The sequence below is a fragment of the Podarcis erhardii genome, assembly GCF_964252035.2.
Source record: "Podarcis erhardii genome assembly, chromosome: Z".
Classification (NCBI taxonomy): domain Eukaryota; kingdom Metazoa; phylum Chordata; class Lepidosauria; order Squamata; family Lacertidae; genus Podarcis; species Podarcis erhardii.
Window position 1 is genome coordinate 28263101 of NC_138504.1, and position 21754 is coordinate 28284854.

The window sequence follows — 21754 nt, forward strand, 5'->3', positions numbered from 1 at the left end:
CATAATTCCATCCTTATTTCAGACATTGTGCTATATTGGTATATCGTGATGTTTTGCTGGTGATATACGACTATTTTTAAAACCAGACATCATCCAGCCCTAGTTACAGCCTGACCTATATTGATGTAGGGTGCTCATTTTAGTTTATCAGTCTCCATGTGTTTTCAAGGAGCAGAGCGTCATTTATCATATGATACATTGCATGTAGGACCTGCTTTTCTTACAGAGTTTTTTCTTCCTTGGGGTACTTAACACTGTTTGCAGTCCATTATTTCTGTTCTCGTTTTTACATACGGTAGTTAATTTCATGCATTCAAAAATCTGAGGCGGTGCAAAATTGAGAAAATCCATCTGGGGGCGCCAAGTGCACAGTGCCACTTTATGAAAGGTTGCTGGTTTTTTTCCTGCAAAGTTTTCCTGCAATGGGGGCCAAGCCATGGTGGCTTGAGAAGAACCAAAATCTTTTCATGAATGTGTGCCTGTGTATCCCTCATGTCTTTGTCCCTTTCCTCTCTTCTCCGCTTCTGTGTGTACACACATGTATGTGTCTCCCCCTCTACGTTCCCCATTTTCTCCTCCTTACCATCGTACTCTCCCTAATATTCCCCTGCCCCTTTGCTTTCTCACACATTCCCCTCCCACACCCCCTATGCTTCCTTATGTGCTTCTTCACCTTCCTTTTTGTTCCCTCTGGCCCACACCCACTGGTGAAAAAGAAGGAGAGAAGTGTTTTCATTTCCATTTTCTGGAGTTTACGTTTTTGGCGCCCCATAAATAGCTTCCCTCCTTATTAAAAATAAAGCTTGATTTTTTTTTAAAGAAGGAGGTTATCTCTTTGCCACATAGTTTCATCTTTATTTCAGACATTGTGATACATTGTTTTATTGTGAAGTTTAGCTGGTGATATCTAACCTGATGTTGGAAATCAGACATCGCCTAGCCCTGGTGTATGCAAGGCAGGTAGCAAAGCCAAAATAACACTGCTGTGATTCCATCCTGTGAGGGACCCACTGGGATTACTGTTAAGATGTTGCGTCATTTTGTCATCCAAAGGGAGCTCAACAGTAAAGTGTGTGGGGGGGGGGTGTTCAAAGTGCAATAATTTTTGCATCAGTTTTGTTGAAAGGATTATGCCCCTAATTCCTAGAGTCATATTCAGTTGATGAGTCTCACTAGCAGAATCCCAAGAAAGGACTGCACAGCTTTAACCCTCTCCCCCCACATGCCCCCCCCCCACAAATTGCCTCTATGAGGGTGACGAGAAACTCTGGAATAGGATATGGGGAGAGAAGAGGGGGGATCATTCTGTCTGAAACAATTGTCAAGAGCTATGTTGAATTCCTCCTTTAGTTTTCAGGTTCTGCAATAATCTCAGCAAAGTACTCTTTACAGTTCATCAGGCTGTGGGCATAAGCAAGAAACGGATGAACTTTATAGTCACTACTTAATACAAATAGAAACATCAATTGCCCTAATAGTCTATAACCATGAAAGTGGGAGGAAGGTGCATGCCTTTGGATGTGGCTTTTAAATTAAGTGTTAATAAAAGGAGCTATGTTCTCTGCACGTTTTCAGTAGTACTTTAAAATGTACTATGAACACTTGAAAGCTGATGTGGAAAGTAGCAGTGATATATAACTTATGGTGTTAGAAACAAGTTAGGTGGAAATACTTTTTCTCTTTTGTTTTTTAAGGTTTGGCTTAACCAACAAGTTTGACACCGAATTTCCCTCTGTTCTGACAGGGAAGGTAAGTCAGCACATGTACCCCGTGTAAATTGCAAAAATGCTTTTCTTTCAGTCGGCTGAATGTCTTAAATGTTGAAAGAACTGAAAGATCTGGTGATCCTGACCTGTACTCCTATATTTTGAGATCCAGCCACTGATTTTCATGGAATTTACATTCAAGTTAATGTGTTGTGGAGCAGAGTACCAGGTGTTGGTTCGTTGACATCTTAGTCACTTCATCTTATTGGATTCAAGGTTCATTTAGCTCTTCCCAGAATCCTCATTTTGTTTTATTTCTTCTCTCTTACATCTATAATTTCCACAAATCTTGCTTCAGCTTTCTAATGTCCTGGCACACAACTAATACCTTGTGCAATAGGGATCTGTACACTTTTAAATGTAAAGTGCCTTGTACATTTTAAGCACTAACAATTTATAAATGATGATGCTGTCTGGAACACATATTATCTTTGGTTCTCTAACTACCATCCATTTCATTTTCAACACAGGCATAATTTAAAATACTTAAGTTAAAGTCAGTAGCAATTACCATGCAACACTTTTAATATCATGGAATTCTGGATTATAACAATGCCAATACATACTAATTTTAGCAATAGTAAGATATTGCTGAGTTATAGGAAGTATTGTGAAGATATTCTGCTGAGTGTGTTTTGTTCCTTATACAGTATATTTAATCCTGTACCTTTACCTTTATATTTAAAAAGGATATTTGTAGGATTAAGATGCAACAGAACAATTACCGTACGTTTAAACTCCACATTTCAGATTGCTGGATTGCTTTTTAATATTTGAATTCTTATATTATTGATCATACATGTTGATAATACAAAGTATCTTTATAAATAAAGAATGTGAACATATTTTGTGTAATTATTTTTTTAACTGAGATAACTGGATTGAGATTTTGTTTTAATTTGTACAAAAGAAAGTTTGTAAGTAGGAAGCCTATGATAAACTTTAAAAAGACAAGATGAAGAATGGGGATAGGTCTCAAAATATAGTCCCTAACAATAAATTTTATTTCCCTCCTCTTCAACTTTACAATCATTCGTTTTCCTTGGTAAATCTTTAAGTTCACCCCGAACTCTTGTCCCTTTTTTTTTGTTCACTTAATTCTTTTAGTGGATATGTTGGTAATCGTCTCAACATGCAACAGAATTGCATGTTCAGGCAAGAAGTCTCAGTCCTAGCTTTCAGTTCTTAGTTGATGGATGAAAATATTGGTTTGTGATATATGGCCTTAAATCTGCCACTTCCCTGTCACCTTGATCAATCAATAATCCTTTAGGGGGAAAGTCCAGTTTCCTGTCCTGATCTTAAAACAACAAGGACTTCTGTGGGGAAATTGGTGTCCAGTGCAAGGAAGTGTAAGTCATAAAACATTCCCTTCGTATTGTAATTTGGCACAAGGCGTGATTGATTGGGCTGTGATTATGATGGCCAAAGAAGGGAAAGGGAGCCTGCTGGTCATTTCTCCTTTCCTCTCTTGTATCCTGTTGTAAAATATTATGACCCTTCCCTTCACCTTTATTCCCCTTTATGGTGTACTGGGCCGAAAAGGAATCTCTTAGAATGCTGTCTGGGTGTTTGGGTTGTTTTCCTCCAGAAAATTTCTAATTTCCTAAAACACTGTTTTACTGAGGACCACTATTGTGGTCACTTGCTCCTTGAGGACCATCACGTTTCCGTACCTTGCGACCTTTGTGTGAAAAGCATTCCATAATTCACACATTCAGCATTATCCTAAGGACTGTGGGGCTTACCGTAGCCTGCTAAAACTGTATTTGCAGAGAGGGGGGGGGGAGAGAGAGAGTTCACTTTTTACTGTGTTGAACATTGATTATGATGATGATAATAAGAATAACTGATTTGGTATGAAGTTGAAGTATTTAAATCTATTTATGCAGGCAAGAAAAACAAGTAAGAATACCAAAAGTGTCTGTAGAGTAACTAAAACAAAAATTTCATCCTTAGTGAGTACTGTATTTTCTCTCACACAAACTGGCAGTAGAGTTCTAATTCCTGACAGCCTTTACAATATATATATATATATTTACAATCAAGTAGCATATAAATTTTATGAAATAAATAAATCCCAGAATTATATTTTCTTTTTCTACTTCCTCTCTATATACATGGTTCCCAGTATGGGTTTATCTCTTGTTTTTCCAGGTTGCTCCGGAAGAATTCAAGACAAGTATCAGTCGTGTAAATGTATGTTTAAAGAAGAATCTCCCTATCAGTGTAAAATGGCTTCTCTGTGGCTGTTTGTGCTGCTGCTGCACACTTGGCTGCAGTCTGTGGCCTGCTGTCTGTCTGAACAAAAGAGTAAGTACACATACAAGGCTGCTAGTGTTACCAGCAGCTACCTAAAGTTGCTTGACCTCTTAATTTCTTTATTGCTTTTAGATCATTAGTTGCACAAACCTTTGTTCTTGAATATATATCAAAATAATTCACATCTTTCTTGTACTGACCCTAGAACATCTGTCCTTTTCTGTCAGCATTTTTCTCATTATTTTTTCAAACAACATCAACTCTGTTACTCTGATTTATATCCAAATGATAAAAATTCATTACAACACCATGATATGCAGAATTTATTCTTTTAATTAATTGATTCATACATTATTTTCTTTTCTAAACAGTCCTGTGTGACTCGTGGCCTTAAATTCTTTACTTGCCTATTAAGTTATTTCTGTAGAAATACAATCAATACTTCTAGATGCCTGAATTTGTTCAGTGTCCTTTCAATAAACCCTAAGTGCCTTGGTTTTGCCTTCTTGAGGCTTTCAAAGCTCTTGTCACCCAAACCTTAGCTAATTGGTCATAATGCATTCATTTTAATAGAGAGCAGAAGACAGCACAGGTTTGGAAAATAAGGAAGGTACAGAATTATGCCTGTTTTAGGCAGATCTCTAGGAACCTCTACTCACTTTAAATTAGAGAAATTAGAGCTATTTCAGTAGGCCCAGTATTAAATCTGGTTGGTATATTCTTGCTAGAGTATTAATTTAATTTATTCTTGCTTGAGTGTTAATTCACTTCAAACCAGTTGCCACCAAGATCACCCTGTGCACTTGTGCCAAAACTCCAATAGTGTCGCAACTGAATCCCATAGGACTATTCCATCAGGTCATAGAGCAGAGGGGGAGAAAAGAAGCAGGGCTATGATGGGAGTCTCAGGTGAGATACCCACACAGTGGAAGTTGCTTCCAGTACCAGTAACCACATGTAAGCTGAGAAAGGTTCAGATAGTTTACTATTGCAGAAGATAAGGCCCAGTAAAGCAGTTGTGGACGTAGATATATACAGCTTGTAGGTTTTTGCAGATACTGTAGATATATACAGATGCATACAACTACAAAGTAGAGTATCTTGGTTGCTTTAAATAACTTGTATTTTGGTTGCTTTAAATAACTTTAAATAACTTATAACTTGTAAAGATGTAACAGTGGACAGGGAACATCGACATACTAACCAACATGTGTATCTGAAGAAGTGTGCATGCACACGAAAGCTCATACCTAGAACTAACTCAGTTGGTCTTTAAGGTGCTACTGGAAGGAATTTTTTTATTTTGTTTTGACCATGGCAGACCAACACGGCTACCTATCTGTAACTAATACTAACCAACAGACAGACAGACAAACTGGTTGACATACGGAGCTGCCATGACATATCACAGATATAGTCAGAACACTGGCTTGTCTGACCTTGTACCTATGATTAGCTCATCCATGGAATAATTTACACTCATGAAGGAAATTAACCCCTTCTCATTTCCAGTTACTCCACCAGGCTGTTCCGTAGCCCCTGCTAACAGGCCTTTGGCCCTCCCATCAACTATCACTTGGTGGGAGCCCTTCTGTCAGGCTATCTGTACTGTTTCCATCACAGCTGGTTTTATAAGAACTGTAACTTTAAGAACTGGTGCCTCGCCTTCCTTTTCCCCCTCCTCCTCCCTTTCCCCTTATGTATTATGTCTTCAGACTGCAAGATTAGGATAGAAATACTTTACATAATATGGCATAAGCCATGGGTGGAAAACCTGTGACTCTCCAGATGTTGCTGGACTCCATCTCTCCTCAGCCCCATCCTGCATGGACAATGATCATGCAGTGATAGGAGTTGGAGTTAGCAACATCTGGAGGACTACAGGTTCCCCAGCACTGATATAAACTTATGACTCCTAATATGTTTCTCGGCTGTACTACTTCAGACTGCAGTTAGAGGTGGCATGAGTGAATGCTCCCTCCAGCAAAAAAATTAGTCCCTGTATATAGAAAATTTTCTGGAGAAGGCTTTGTTAAAAAGCTGCTCTCTTGTTTCATAGTCCTTCCTACACAGCATAAGAACATCAGACCCCTGCTGGATCAGGCCCAAGGTGGATCTGGTCCAGCATTCTGCTCTCACAATGGCTAGCCATATGCCTATGGGAAGCCCACAAGCAAGATATGAGTGCAATAGCACTCTTCGGCTCTTGTTCCCCAGCAATATGACTAGGAACAAGTACGTATATAGTGAACATTCATAATATAGTTTCCCCACTGTCATCTATCTTGAATTGGAACAGTCCAGATATACTTCTTACTTTGAGGCTAGACACTAATGATCATCAAAATTCCTGACCCCTGTGCAACTTCTGTAAATACTGCAAGCAGTCTGGTCATATATTTCATTTTATATTAATTTTTATTGCTTGCTTGCTTGCTTGAATTTATATACCTTCCTATACCCAGAAGTCTCAGGATGGTTCACAGAACAAAATATATAAGAACGGCCTTGTTGGATGAGACCAAAGGCCAATATAGTCTTTCCCATAGTGACTAATCAGATGCCTTTAGGAAGCCCACAAACAGGGTATGAGCACAACAACACTTTCCGCTCTTGTTCTTCACAGCAAACAGTGTTCAATGTGGACTATATCGAAACTGGAGAAGACTGTATGTTTTTTCTTCTGTTGTGTTCTCCTTCATCCTATTTGTGTAGAGCCAAAGAGATGAGAGATCCTTTGCAGAATTCCTTGTCAATTGCAACAGACACATGGGCCAGTTTTATGGGCCATATTTAAGGAAACTGATTGAATCCATATTCTAATGCTATTTTGGTCATCATTCCTAGACTAGAAGATCAATTGAGAAGTTGTTAGAATGGGAAAATAACAGACTATATCATAAGGTAAGAAGGGAAGTGGCTGCTTTAATCATGGTGGAGTGTTTCAGGGTTTTTTCAATTTTAGTGTGAATACATTTATTATAAGCAAGTAGTATGCAATTAACAAAGACACATCGCTGGATTAAAGATGCTTCTGTATTGCTTATGTGCCCCAGTTGTAACCTTACAAATGCTAATATCCCAAATGGACAGATAAAATAACTATACACACAGATAATCATGTTACATTATGCTAAATATTATGCTCCCATTAAGGTAATGCTAAACATTATATTACTTTCCTAGCTTGGTTTGCACTGGAAGTTGAATAAAAGGAAATGCGAAACTAGCAATATGATGGAGTATGTAAGTATTTTATACTTCTCTGTTAACAGATTGTTGGTTACAAAGGTGTTTCCCTATTTTTCTGACTGATTTGTCAATTAATTGCTCTTACTTTGAACAAAACACTCTTGGCTTTTCTGTTCTGTGCATACTAATTTGGGAATAAGCCCCACTGAAATCTGTAGGAAATCCTTCTAAGTAAACCTGGATAGGATTGGTTATGTATCCATCTGTTTAATTCACTGGGGCACTATCTTTTCTAAAAAGTCTGCCTTATTTCAACATTTGAAGAAAGTTGGTAGCATTGGGAAGAATGGTTAATATGATACAGTGGTACCTTGGGTTAATAACTTAATTCGTTCTGGAGGTCCATTCTTAACCTGAAACTGTTCTTAACCTGAGGTACCACTTTTGCTAATGGGGCCTCCCACTGCCACCACGATTTCTGTTCTCATCCTGAGGTAAAGTTCTTAAGCCGAGGCACTACTTCTGGGTTAGCGGAATCTGTAACCTGAAGCGTCTGTAACCTGAAGCATCTGTAACCCGAGTTGCCACTGTATTGTGCTTCCAAGCTGTAGTTTCAGACCAGTTCCTTGCCTCCAGTTACTCATGTGGTGCAAATTAGATAGGTGGGAAAGAGCTGTCCCTCTCCGCTCCTCTCCTCCCCCCCCCCCCGGTCCCCTTTCCTTTCTGTTCATTCCATATATGTTGGTTTCACCAGTTACCGTACATGCTGTATTGGACTTCCACATTTTTGGCACTGGGTCCTCATGCTGCTAATGGTGCAGATTGATTTTCTTCTGAAGTTGTCTGTTTGTCCTGTGGATATCATGAATCTACATTTACCTTTGTCGCCGTTGTCATCCCCCCCCCCCATCATTAACCATTCTGGTTCATATATATATTTAAGTAAATGTGGTCATCTTAGGTCCTGAGGTGATGCAGACTGGCCCGTCAGACTTTTTTAAAATCACAGATTTCAGCTGTGGCTCTTAAGCAAGCTGGTTGTAGCAACAAGGTATTAGCCATGTACCTTCCATTACAAGGTCTATATCTTTTGAATTTTACAGAACCGTACTGGAATTTCTGAACATTTGAGACTGAGAGTGCTGTGGCACTCAGGGAATTTTCAGTTACATGCATATATGTGCAGACCTTTAGCTCAGATTCCCATAGCCTTTAGTGCTGAATTATTCACCTCCTCCTGGATTAGTTAGGACCTCTGCATGTGTTTAGGGGCATAATTTGTTCAGGAAAGGTTTCAGATTGGCAGAGTCACCTGTTGTAACCAGCCCTGTACTTGCTCACTGGTGCCATGCATGAGCAGTGGGAAGAGAGGAGGTGCACGGTGCCACAGTGGCTGCCAAGTTTGTGAACAGGGAAGTTTCAAGCTTCCCTTTTTATGGACTTGCCACATTGTTGCAGAAGCTTCATTTCCCACATTGCACTGATCATTCAGGTGCTATATAAGGCAACAAACTGCTGATAACTCTCCCTTTGTTGGTGGTGCCACTTGAGGAATAAACAACCGGAAAGCAGCTGTAACTCAGAAGATGAAAACTGCCAAGTTAGATTCAGTGAAAAAGCACCTTCAGGATCCACTAGGGGGAGCAAGGTCTGAAATACAGTAGTACCTCAGGTTAAGTACTTAATTCGTTCCGGAGGTCCGTTCTTAACCTGAAACTGTTCTTAACCTGAAGCACCACTTTAGCTAATGGGGCCTCCTGCTGCTGCCGCGCTGCCCAAGCACGATTTCTGTTCTCATCCTGAAGCAAAGTTCTTAACCTGAAGCACTATGTAACCTGAGGTACCACTGTATTGTCAATTGGGTACACTTCACCATGGGCCTTAGCACCCAACAGCCTTAGCACAGTCAGTATAGAAGAGTTGAATTAAATGGGCCAGTGATTGATTTGGTATAAAGTACTGTCCGTGATTTTACCCAACATATTTAATTACTTGTAGCTTACCTAATATTCTGTACACTAATGAGCTGAATGTATTGGTTAATATATGTTTGTGTTTTTTTCCCTTCTATAGGTAATACTAATAGAATTCTTACCAAAATATCCCATATTTCGACCTGACTGAGGAGCAGTATTACCTTTCATGTTATCTATCGTTTCCTACCTGTAGTGCCTTGTAGGGGATGTTGGAGAGAAGATGGTCTACTATTCTGTGATTTTTAAACACAAAGGTGTTCTTTAGTAGAGTAGCTTCGTTGCTATGTTACTTTCTTTTGTTTTAAGAAGAAAACAATTTGCACATTTTTAATGTTAAATAATGAGGCTTCTGTGTGTACCCTGAATTATTATTTTAAACTTCTTTAATGATGCAGAGTTGTCACTACAGATATATTAGCCACTATTGATATAGAATCAGTGCTGCTTGTAGCCTTTTTTGACACAGTACATCAGTTTCACACTACCTTAAATTCTTGACAGAAACAACCAAGGTTAGCTTTCAGTAACTATTAATACAGTTTTGATAATCCACTTGTATAAGACTTGCAATGAACAGCAGCACTGGTTTTGTCCTGCACTTGCAAAGTTGCTCATTTTACATTTTGGAAGCAAGGTGAGGGTTCATTTGCAATATAGACAATGGGTCTATAACTATTGCCTCATTGTATAATGTTAAGTGTGATACTACATGAAGGTTTACAAAATGTAATATAATTCCTATTGTTTTACATTTGTTCTACATAGATTTATTATGAATTATGTCTGTAAGCATTCTTCTGATTGTATGACCCATTAGTGTGCCATACTATGAAGCCAGTAATGGGTTTGTGCATGCTACCAAAAGTCCCACTCAGGTGCACTTTGTTAGTAAATGAATGCGAAAATGTATCACATTTATAAAGGTATTATTGCAACACCTGTATATCTTCAAGGTGTCACAAACCCAATGGGATTATTGGCTTGAAATTCTTACATCATGCCTCTTAGCTTCCATTGAAACTGGGGGAACTTTCAAATGCATTTTATGATATGGCACTGGGGTGAGTGTCTGCTTTTATGGAGAGAACATCAAAAATCCCCCTGAGTATGGTCTACTCTAAAGTTGCAATCCTAACTCCACTTACCATTGAAACCTCATTGGATTCAATGGGACTTATATTTGAGTAGACATTGTAGTGAGTAGGATTGTAATCTACATTATGTTTTAAGGACTATGGCAGAACTGAAATACAGTAAAGAAAATAATTTTTTAGCAGAGTTGTACTTGGGTATTCTCTTATAATATTATTTTGTTCAACATAACATGATTCATCCTTCTATGAAGACTATCCCTCTAAAAAAGTTCAAAGAATCTGGGTAAGCTGTACTACTGAAATAGCATGGCAGATCTGGAAGCCACCAGGTTCCTCTATTTCAATAACTTACTCTTTGAATAATTATATGTCAAGACATGCACTCAGCTTGGTGGCTCTTGCCTTGCTTGGTTTTCATTGACAGATTGATTTTGGAGGTGAGGTGTTGATCTATGATTCTGTGAATATCTCTGAATATCTCTCTGTCCAGTGGACTGAATATTATTGAGCACAAAAGGCCACTTATACCTGAAAAGCCTCTAATGAGTGCCGGGTAGGATTCAAGAATTGGGAAGCCAAAAATTCATCAGAAATATTTCTTTGATGAATATGTTAGCTTTGACTCTGGAATGTTTGGTTTACATGTATTTTCACATTACATATTCCAGTTTTACCTCAGTATTTTGCTATAATTGTGACTAAAATGGGATCGGAAGGTGCCTGCAATTTTATGTTGCTTGCTTGTGGCTCTGCTGTAACAGTGGCGATGAAGAAAGCAAGCTACTACCATCATGAGCCTTGCATTGCAGCTTCTTGTGCAGACCAGAGCTCCTGTTTCATCAAGAACTTGCATGCATCTATGTATGCATATACCACTTGCATGTTTAGGGTTGCCCATTTAGTAGAATGGTGGAGCCATTGCTTACTTGGAGCTCTGTGCATGCACCAGAGTGCCTATGGAATCCTTAATATCATGGACTTGAACGGGGTGCTCCTTAGTATGCTTTACACTGCACAGCTGCGAAAGCAAAGGATTCTAAGGTATGTGGTATAACTTGAACCTTGAAATATTTAGTGATGCCCAGGCTTCTGGCTCCGGGAGGAAATTCCTGATGGCAAGAGCTATCCAGTTGGATTTTAAAATGGAACACTGAGTATTAAAAATGGAATATCAGTTAAATAGAACTTTTGAGGTGCTGCTTGCTACTTAGACCTTTTTATTACTCAGTGTAGGTATTTCACATTCTGTTAAAATGTTCATGGTATTGAACAGAGGAGTATTGGAAAGCAGAATGAATATTTGAATAGCCAAATAACGTGGCACAGTGTGAAATGCAGTGTAGTGGTTTTCCATTCATTATAAAGGGTGTTGAGAGTTATGTACAGTATTGCCAAAAAGCGTAACTCTAAATATTGTTTCTTGCCTGATGTAACTGAAGCTTCTTGTGCTACAGTGCATTAACTGTCACATTCAAATATCACAGAATAGCCCAAACCCCACAAATCTTAGCACTGAGAAGATTTGAGTGTGTGTTTGACACTCTTTGTAATGAATTCTGAATACTATCCATGTGTCTTTTTAGATGCATGTCATTTCTTTGCTCAGTGGTTATAGTAGAATTCTCAACCCACCCCATTCTTGCTTCAAATAATCATAACACTGTGCCAGGCTTGGAGCTTTTTCATTTTGGTAGTATGTCTTAAATTAAGACTTGTACAAAAACACCTCCACCTTCCCATTCTGATCATATTATGTAGAAGCTAATTCCATAGACACTAGTGTGACTTGTTTCCAATTAATCTCTCTTTTCCTCTTTTGTAGGATTAGGTTACAAATCTTCCAAGTCCCAGACAGTTTAAAAGCTCAGTTGAATTCCAAAGTTTGTCTGACAAAGGGTCCATACGTGTTACCTGTTAGGTGTACAAGAGCCAAATGTTTGTTAATTCAATTTCTAATGAAAGAAACATGGCCCAACAGTGTTGCTACTAATAGTAGAATGCAGAATTTTGTTGATTCAAATAATGTAAATATTGCATTTTTACAGATGTAAAATACTACCCAATTCATCCTATTTGGGGTAGTATTTGAGGCATGTGTACACAGTGTGAGCCTCCCCCCTTCCTCTTGTCCTCATACTGATTCAACAGCAGTGAAATGTTATGAGGAATGGGGATGTCAGCCTTTTCAGTTTTCAGTAAGCTGCAGGAGCTTTGTGTAAAGCTACAAATATTGCCCCAAACCTGACTTCCTCTTCACCTTCAGATTGCTCTAGGATTGAGGGTTCCACATGGGGAGCCAAGATGCAGCCCGTGGATGATTTTCCCACCCCCATCCTTATTACTGTCCACTTCTCCCTTCCAACACTTGAGAACATTGTATTCAATACCCATGAATGTGGAAAACTTTACTTGGCTCATGATCTGGTCATCTTTTTCTTAATATCCAAATGTTTGTAAGATAGAACCACGTAGCCTTCAGTCTGAAAGTAAATTATATTTGGGGTAGTATTTAACTCCAGCCGTACACAGAGTAGACCCAGTGAAATTAGGGTAAGGGATATGACTAATGGGTTCATTAATTTCAGTGGGTCTACTTTGAGTAGGATTGTGAGGACAGAATACCACCTCAGAGTCTAATTCTGTAAAAACCCAAGTTCTGCTCAAGCCGTTCTGCTATTCTGAGTTAATGTACACACCACCTGAGAGGTGCATCCCAGTATACTTAGTGGCTTTACAAATGATTCTGTGGAGCATCTCCTTGGTTTTCACATTCCCTACTGTGTTTTCAGCATTCCCTAGTGCTGTTTCGAGTGCTTTACATCTTGAATTGGTTGCTCCTTCCATGCTGCCTCTTTAGTTGATTTTTTGTGTGCAGTTGGGCCATCCCCACGATAGAAGCTCCTCTTTTCTTTTTCATAACCTGTAACAGTCAAGTAGATCTACAGCAGAGGTGGGAAACTTGTAGGGCTTCAGAAGTTGGACTCCCAACACCTGTTAGTCCCAGCCAGCATGGCCAATGATGGGAGCTGTGGTCCCAGTAACATATGGAAGGCTGCAGGTTTACCCATCTCTGATCTATAGTAACATGCCCAAGTAGTGGAAGAGGAAGTGCCTTGAACATTTCAGATGTACAGAGCTGTATACATAAAGCTATGGAATTTCATTGGCAAACTGGAAAACCCAAGCCAAACGCTGTCACTGATTTTATGCTGTTGTTCCCTACAAGGTTTAAAGCCATTTTGTATGGTATAGGAGAGGTGGTAGAATTCCATAGGTGAGGAGTGTCCTACATATGTTCCAAATTATAAGTAACAAAGCTTTCCGCATGTACTAAACTAGAACCACAGGGGGTGGGTCACACTATCTCCTTGATGCATTATTTTACTACATGTACGGGTTCTTTTAATTTGGGAGAGCATTCATATATTGGATACTGCACACCTGCAGACTTCTGGTACAGTCCAGAAGTGTACCACCTTATTTTGTATATAATATGTATACTGGTTGTTCAATTTGCATCAGTATTGCAGAACTGGGAGGCTCTGCCCCACCCCAAACTGTGGAATGTATTATAGATATCCTATGTTAAGTCACACTTGAAACCGACCCATTGAAAAACCCATTGATTTCAGTGGGTTTGTTTCTGAATATGACTAACACTGATAAATTCAAAAATCCATTTTCTTGTCCTGATTTAAGATTCAGAACTCTACATGCTCAACTGTGAATATTGCATTTTAGTGTCCTGACAATGACTGATCACTTTCACTTGAAAACACTAGAATTGAGCAATAAGGGGAAGGGGTCAGTGGGTTGATACATGGTGTAAATAATTTTACCATTTTAGTAAACAACATTGCATTAAAATATGTTCACATTCTGTAATCTTGTGAATTTTTTGTTTATAATTATTCGTAACTCATGAAACTTGTTAAACTGTATGCATTTTAATTAAGTCCTCAATACTTCTATTCAGTTTACGAATTAACAGCCACTTTTTAAATAGGATGATCTCATGCCTTGAAGTTTTTAAAATAAAAAACTAATTAAGCTTTGTGTCTGTGACTTCCTGCATTGCCCTATGTCTCCTTTAGCCAACATATGGATGCTAGGTATTTCCACTGTGAATTGCTTTTGGAAATAATTTACTGGTGAACCATTTTTTGCGATGAGAGCTTTTCTGCTGCTTTGGTTTCTTTATAGGATCCAACCAGACAACAGTCCGTAAACAGGCTGTGTTCACAAGTGCTGCATCCATGTATACGGTACTTAATATGCACTAAGGGGAAAGTCAACTTGCAGTCTTAACATAGCCCTGAAGCAACTGCCCCCTGGTGGTCAGACTGTTTATTTTTGTACATTTCTATTCTGCCTATCTTCCATCATCAAAGCTCAGTGCACGTGTGGTTCCTAGGCAGCCTCCCATTCAAGTATTGACCAGACCTGGATCTCCTTGAGCAGTAGCTTCATGTGCCTTCAGGTCATGCCTAATCTACCTCTTGAATAAAATGCTTCAGTCTTTCCATCCATAATATTGAGATCATTCATTGATCCATACAAGTGATAACCTTATTTTTCAGGGTTGTCAACCAGCACTTTGAAGTCTGATCAGCCACAAGGTGAGGTGTTGGGATTGTTCTGGCCTCCAGACTAATGCTTGGAGGATATAGAGGCCCTTGAAAACTGATGGTGACTCTGGTGAACCGGGTTCACGTCTCCGCTCCTCCACATGCAGCTGCTGGGTGACCTTGGGCCAGTCACACTTCTCTGAAGTCTCTCAGCCTCACTCAGCTCACAGAGTGTTTATTGTGGGGGAGGAAGGGAAAGGAGATTGTTAGCTGCTTTGAGACTCCTTATGGTAGTGATAAAGTGGGATATCAAATCCAAATGCTGCTTCTTCTTCTTCTTCTTCCTCCTCCTCCTCCTCCTCCTCTTCCTCTCAGTCATTTCTGAATGCTTGCTGTAACCTTGACATTGAAGACCTAAAAATGGCTGGGCTTAGTCAAGTCAGACCAAAGGCCAAATTAGCCTAACAGTCAGACTTTCCTGGCCATCTATATGGAGCACAACGAATACAAATTTGCTGCTGTGGGATGTAGTAGGTATAGGAGGGGTAGACACTGGATGTGTCCACCTTTGATCCCCACCCTGCACTCAGCTCTCAGCTCTGGCTCCTAGAAGCTGTCAGCATGCTACAGTAGCCATACCATAGGAAATAATTTCAGCTGGCCAGTTAAGCCAGGTGAGGGTAGCCAATGGGTCTCAAATCCTCAGAGAGTTAGGAACTACCCCTGCATGCAAAGACAGGCTCCAGCAGATTGAACGGACCCAGTAGTGGGTCCAACATTCAAGGAGGCGGTTTCTGCATCTGCTGCAGATGGAAGTGAGGGGCAGATGGGACTCATCAGCCTGGGAAGGTAGCCCATCTAGGAAAAGGAAAACTCTAATCCTAAGCCTCCACTGCCATACGGCTATACTCATTTGTGAAAAGGCTTCAGGAGTGCACCCAAGGAAAAATCAATACCCGCTGCCTTGCAGGACATTTTGGGAGAAGAAAAGGCTAAGCAGTAAACCCTACACAAACCTGTCCCTAAGGTGGTTGGATGGCGCCTTGTACACTTCCTTCCAGCAACTCCTCCAACAAAGCTGGTGCCAAACATACTGCTCTGCTTTTCTTTGGGCTACATCAGTGAGGCCGAGAGGGTGGTCTTGTCATCTGGGAAGCCCAGGACCTCCACACACTGCCCAGGCTTGGTCACTGCTCTGGAGAGGTCACTTAGGTACTAACACCATGGTTTGACTTCACCCCTGGGAGCACACTCCACTATCTTGAGACTGATACCAACAACAACTGTTGCTGTATAAAACTACTTTAGCCTATTTTAATTTGGAACACAGTTTCTGCAATGTAGTTTCCTTCATTTATATCCTGGCGTAGGGCAACAAAAATGGTGTTCTATCACGTACAGCAACCCTGTGAGGTAGGTTAGGCTGATACTGATGGGCTGAAGGTTCATGGCAAAGTGGGACCTTGAATCTTCTCCTGTCCTAGCCTGACGGAACCTCTATAAAACACACTGGTATCAAGCAAGTGCTTGTGATTCTACTGATACTAAATGGAAAGGCTTTCCCACAATTACTACTTTTTTGTGTGTATAAGGCATTTTCTTAATGGGCGGTTGTCTTGTACATGGGCGATCAACAACTTTGGCAACCCAAAAATACTGATTTGGGGTTCAAAAAAAAAGAGGTGGTCTTACACATGGAAAAATATGATATTTAAAACATTTCTACACCACCTGCCTCGTTTTCCAATGACATTATTTTAGACTGTAAAAGCCCTTGGTATAATGACCAGTCAAATCTGCACCATTGGCATAGATTGCACAATACTAATCTTGTCCTGCATGTTCCCAGTAGCTGGCCATTCATGATTTTTTCAGGCATTATGCTCCTAATTCTTGATGGGATAATGTTGTATTTGTGTGTGCAATATCAGGCTGGCATGTAATGAGAAGGGTAGGTTTACTATGCAGGGTAAGGATAAGTTATACTGAAGGCTCTTCCCCTTTTAGGAAAATGCTGAGTATTTTTATTTCAGCACCTGAAAGATCAGCATATAACGAGGGCACAAAACAGCCTAGACAGATAGGGCTGGACAGATGTTACAAAGCTTGCTCAGTCTACTTGTGGCAGACAGGGATATCAAAGGAGATCTTGCATTGTGCACAAGTGTTGGGAGTTACGTGATTTGGTTGCTTGGTGGCTGCAGTCATACAGGCTGTGCCATACTGAGTGTGCTTAATTTCAACTTTACTGTACATAACAGTACATTATTAATCTAAAGCTCCTTGCCCGAAGCAGGGGGGCTTCTGCCTTGTCACTGATACAAGGCTGGCTCCAAACTTTTGTGTGGCCTTTGCCAAGATAGCTGCCTTCCCTCTGGCTGTGAGCATAGCACGCTGGCTAACATTTATTTCATTTATGAATCATTTCCTAAGGAACATCCATCACAAAGTAATTTACAATGCAATAAAAACATAATTGAATTGCACGCAAAACAACTGCAGCAACAACTATTACACACACATATATATTCAATTTCAAATCCAATACCAATTCCAATATTCATTTAGAAGGGACTGTTAAGAAAGGAACATCTGCAACAGGTGTGGAAAGAACAAATAAAGTCTGTATATAATATTTAAAGGGAGTGGGTTCCAAAGATGCCCCCCCCACTGAAGACCTGTTTCCGGCCTATTCAATACTGCCTACCTACACTGACTGTGGCCCTCCTGGGTTCAGGTAAGAGGCTTTCCTAGCTGGAGATGCCAAGGATTGAACCTGGGACCTTTGGTATGCAATGCTGGTGATCTTCCACAGCGTGAAGCTTCCAGAAGGGCACCACTGAGACTCCTAGCATGTGTGTGTGTGTGTGTGTAAACATGCATGGGGTGTGTGTGTGCCAAACTGGATCTTTCACCCAGGCAAAAATGAGCCTAGTTTTACCCCTGCAATAATGAACTTGCATTCAAGTTCTGCTTATCTGTGCCTGTTTTGTCTTTTAAAGAGAAGGGTACCCACTTCTTTTCAATAACATATACAACTATTCATGTATGTAAACTGGAAGACAAAAAGACAAGGCATACCAATGCAGCAGAATGAGGCAGGGGACGGTTGGCAGGCTGGGCCACTTCAGCCAGCAGGAGGTGAGGCATACCAATGTTGAATGTTCCCCTATGGTTTCAAAATGAAACACACACACACTCACACACTAGTCCCAAACCAGCAATGCAAGTAGAAAACCCATCACAGAAGCTGTTTCTGGCATAGCATTCTCCTTTCTGTGCATATTTTCTTCTTGCAATGTTTGTGTGTTTGTTTTACATATACAGTGGTACCTCGGGTTAAGTACTTAATTCGTTCCGGAGGTCCATACTTAACCTGAAACTGTTCTTAACCTGAAGCACCACTTTAGCTAATGCCCCCCCCCCCCGCTGCTGCCGCACTGCTGAAGCACGATTTCTGTTCTCATCCAGAAGCAAAGTTCTTAAGCTGAAGCACTATTTCTGGGTTAGCGGAGTCTGTAACCTGAAGCGTATGTAACCTGAAGCGTATGTAACCCGAGGTACCACTGTAAACTAGATGGGCACATCAGCCCATCATCACATAAATTCAGCAGCTTCTCTTTCCAGTCTATTTCTGAAATTCCTTTGTAGTAAAACAGCTACTTTGAGATCTTGTATAGAATGTCCTGGGAGATTGAAGTGTTCTCCTACTGGTTTCTCTGTCTTGTGATTCCTGATGTCCGATTTATGTCCGTTTATTCTTTGGCGTAAGGTCTGGCCTGTTTGTCCAATATAGAGAGCTGAAGGACACTGTTGGCATTTTATGGCATACACAATGTTAGACGATGGGGCAACAACATCACACATACCATCTCGGGACTATTTAATTGCTCATCGTCTAACATTGTGTTAGACCCTGCTCCAAATTTCCCGCCTGCCAGGGGCGCTTTAAGCAAGATTTATTTTTCATTCTCTGCCTTCTGAACTGGAAAAGTGGGGCTGACACTGGATAACCTTCCTGGGGCTGTTGTATGAGAAGCACCTTGATAGCTGACTGGTTCAAAAGCTCCATATAAATTCTAAAGATTAAAGGAGCCATAGGTCCGCGAACGCATACACTTCGCTTCATCATGTCCTCATGGAGGAACGCGACAGTGCATATACAGTACCTCGGGTTAAGTACTTAATTCGTTCCGGAGGTCCGTTCTTAACCTGAAACTGTTCTTAACCTGAAGCACCACTTTAGCCTATGGGGCCTCCTGCTGCCATCGCGTCCAATGGAGCACGATTTCTGTTCTCATCCTGAAGCAAAGTTCTTAACCTGAAGCACTATTTCTGGGTTAGCGGAGTCTGTAACCTGAAGCGTATGTAACCCGAGGTACCACTGTATGTAAGTCGCGCGAACGCTCCCTGCGCTCTTATGACGGGTTAGTTTAACCTCTGTTTCGCTAGTAAAACTGAATTTACTGGGCCATGAAACTATGCTTGTCTAAAAAGCGTGTCACCAGCTTGAAAAGTTTGGAAAGCTCTGACTTCAGAGAGCAGCAGCCTGTCACGCTACTTTTCCTTTCTTACGGGACCATCTTTTCCCATGCAAACCCACCTACCCAGCAACCAGCCTTCTTGGGAGGAAACGCGCTTGTGATCAGACTCACTAGCCCCGGGTTATCTTAAATTTTAATTTCGTTTGAAAAGCTGGCCCAAAGCCAAGTAGAGATATTCCCGGCTGGGCGCTAGGACCCGGCCGCTCCTCCCGCAACAGCAGCCGCAACCACCTCTCTGTCTCCGCTGCTCCGACGTTGAGAGGTGTCCCCCCGCACACTTTTTCCCACCCCCTCTCCTTCCGGGGTTAGAAGCCCAAGAAAGGGCGATGGATGGCGGCACTTTGGCTCAGCAGCCCCGGTGGGGGGCTACTGCTCCAATAGCTCCGCGCGGAGGATAGGGCCGGTTGAGGCGCACCTCCCTCTCTGAATCCCCCCCCCCCCGGAGTCCTCTGCTGCGCTTGCTGAGAGGCCTCGCTCGCTGGATCCCTTCCTTCCCTTCTTCTGCAACCTCTTCCCGGCCCGCTTCCCTTCCTGGGCTCCGCAGCCAAGTGCCTCCGGCTCCGCCATGGCCACGAATCTGGGAAGCAGTGCCATGCAGACGGAGGACGAGGAACAATGGCTCTATGGAGGTAGGCAGGCTGGCAGGCGGCGGTGGCAGCCCCGACCCCATCCTTCCCCTTTTTTCCTTTCTGTTTCTTGCTGCTCTGGAGGGTGGGAAAGGAGCGCGCGCGCGCGGTGGAACAAAGGAGGATGCCGACCTAGCGGCGCCTTTGCAAACTTCTACCCGCCGCGCCGCGTTCAATTCTCCTCTGGCCCCTCCCACACCGCCCCTTTGGGCCGGAGATCTGGGACTGCTGCCTGGAGAGTAGAGCCGCTGCGCCGCCGCCGGGGTGCAGCGCGTGGCAAAACCCACCGGTCCGCAGGCTCCCTACGCCGCTGCCCTACCTGCTCTAGGGAAGGAGAGGAAAAGAAGGAGGAGGCGGCGGCGGCGGGGGCGTCTGCCTAGGGTCGCTTTGGACTTCAACTCGGAGGGAGAGCATCTTTCCCTCGCTATCCGGTTCCCTCACGGAGTCGTAGGTAGCCTCCTGCCGTGTAGTGACTATGGCTATTTAATGCCTGACTCGCATCCTCAGGGCACTGCAGAGCGTCACAATCAAAAATTATAATATTTTTTTTTAAATAGAGGTCTCGTTCCCCGAGGAGCTTGCACATTTGTTACAGGGCGATCCTGGAAGTAAGCCGGGCAGAGTTCAGTGGGACGTAGACTCCCAGGTAAGGCTGAGTACAGGGGATGCAACTTCATTCGTTTAAAGTTCGCAGTATTCAGCCAAAGCTCTTGTAGCACCTTGCAAACCAAAATAGCAAATTAGTAGGGCTTTAAAATAACAGGAGCTGTAATGGCTTTTGTATGCTGCCCCATAATGCAAAGTTTTATGGGTGTATTACAATTGACAAGTAAGTAACCAGTTTAAGTATCAAATATGTCCTAAAACTTTAAAATCAAAAGCAACATAAACACACATAACCCTCAAATTCACTGCACCCCCCAAAGTTAAAACATAGGTTTAAAAACTGATAGATCCAGACCACATTTATTTAAAAAGCCCAGTTTTTTAAAATTAACTTGGTTCCAAGTTGTTCAGGGTTTTAAAGGTTAGACCTTGCACTTTAAATTGGGCATGGGAAGGCACCCCTGAAAGCAGCAGGGTGGGTTAAATTAGACTAAGAAGACAGAGACTGCAGGAGATGGGACCTGTGTTCAAATCCTGCTTGAGGGTTTCCTTCTCGGGCATCTGAGTAGCCACAGTGAGAACAGGATGTTGGACTAGATGAGCCATTGGCCTCATCCAGCAGGCACTGCTTATGGTCTTGTTAGAATCATAGAATTGTAGAGTTAGAGTTAAAAGCCTGGTGGATCTTTTCCATTTTTAAAAAAGGAAAAGTTTCATCAGACATGACTTGTTTTCAAGAAACTCATGCTGGGTTTCTTTTCCAAGTGCTCACAGACTGTTGAATTATCTATTCTAGGATCTTTCCTGGCATTGGTGTCAAGCTCACTGGTTGGTAGTTACATGGGTCTTCTCCCCCCCCACCTTTTGAAAATGGGGACAACATTTGCCTGCCTCCTGTCTGCAGGGACCTCAGCTCCAAGAATTCTCAAAGATTACTGTGTAGACAAAGGTTCTGATATTGCATCCACAAGCTCCTTTGGTACCCTTGGGTGCAGCTCAACAGGCCCTGAAGATTTGAATTTAAAGCAGCTAGGTGTTCCCTTACCACCTCTTTTTCTATCATGGGCTGCAGCTCTCTCCTTGCATCATTTATTATGTTATCTCCAGGCTGCGTATCACC

The 21754-nt window shown here is 41.6% G+C and overlaps 2 protein-coding genes across 3 annotated transcripts in view; both read left to right on the top strand.

Moving 5' to 3' along the window:
* CHIC1 (cysteine rich hydrophobic domain 1) overlaps nucleotides 1-11793 on the top strand; it is a 31863-nt gene extending 20070 nt beyond the window's left edge. The window contains exons 2-6 of one of the 2 annotated variants that reach the window (XM_081847303.1): nucleotides 1695-1749; nucleotides 3924-4079; nucleotides 6876-6932; nucleotides 7215-7274; nucleotides 9294-11793. In XM_081847303.1, the coding sequence (XP_081703429.1) occupies nucleotides 1695-1749; nucleotides 3924-4079; nucleotides 6876-6932; nucleotides 7215-7274; nucleotides 9294-9344 (379 nt within the window). In that variant the 3' untranslated portion in view covers nucleotides 9345-11793. The remainder of the gene's footprint in view (nucleotides 1-1694; nucleotides 1750-3923; nucleotides 4080-6875; nucleotides 6933-7214; nucleotides 7275-9293) is intronic. The other variant, XM_081847304.1, reaches the window with a different exon arrangement.
* Nucleotides 11794-19675: 7882 nt separating this feature from the next.
* Nucleotides 19676-21754, top strand: part of LOC309333502 (uncharacterized protein) — a 37815-nt gene continuing 35736 nt past the window's right edge. The window contains exon 1 of the mRNA XM_081847128.1: nucleotides 19676-20031. Within this exon, the coding sequence (XP_081703254.1) occupies nucleotides 19968-20031 (64 nt within the window). The 5' untranslated portion in view covers nucleotides 19676-19967. The remainder of the gene's footprint in view (nucleotides 20032-21754) is intronic.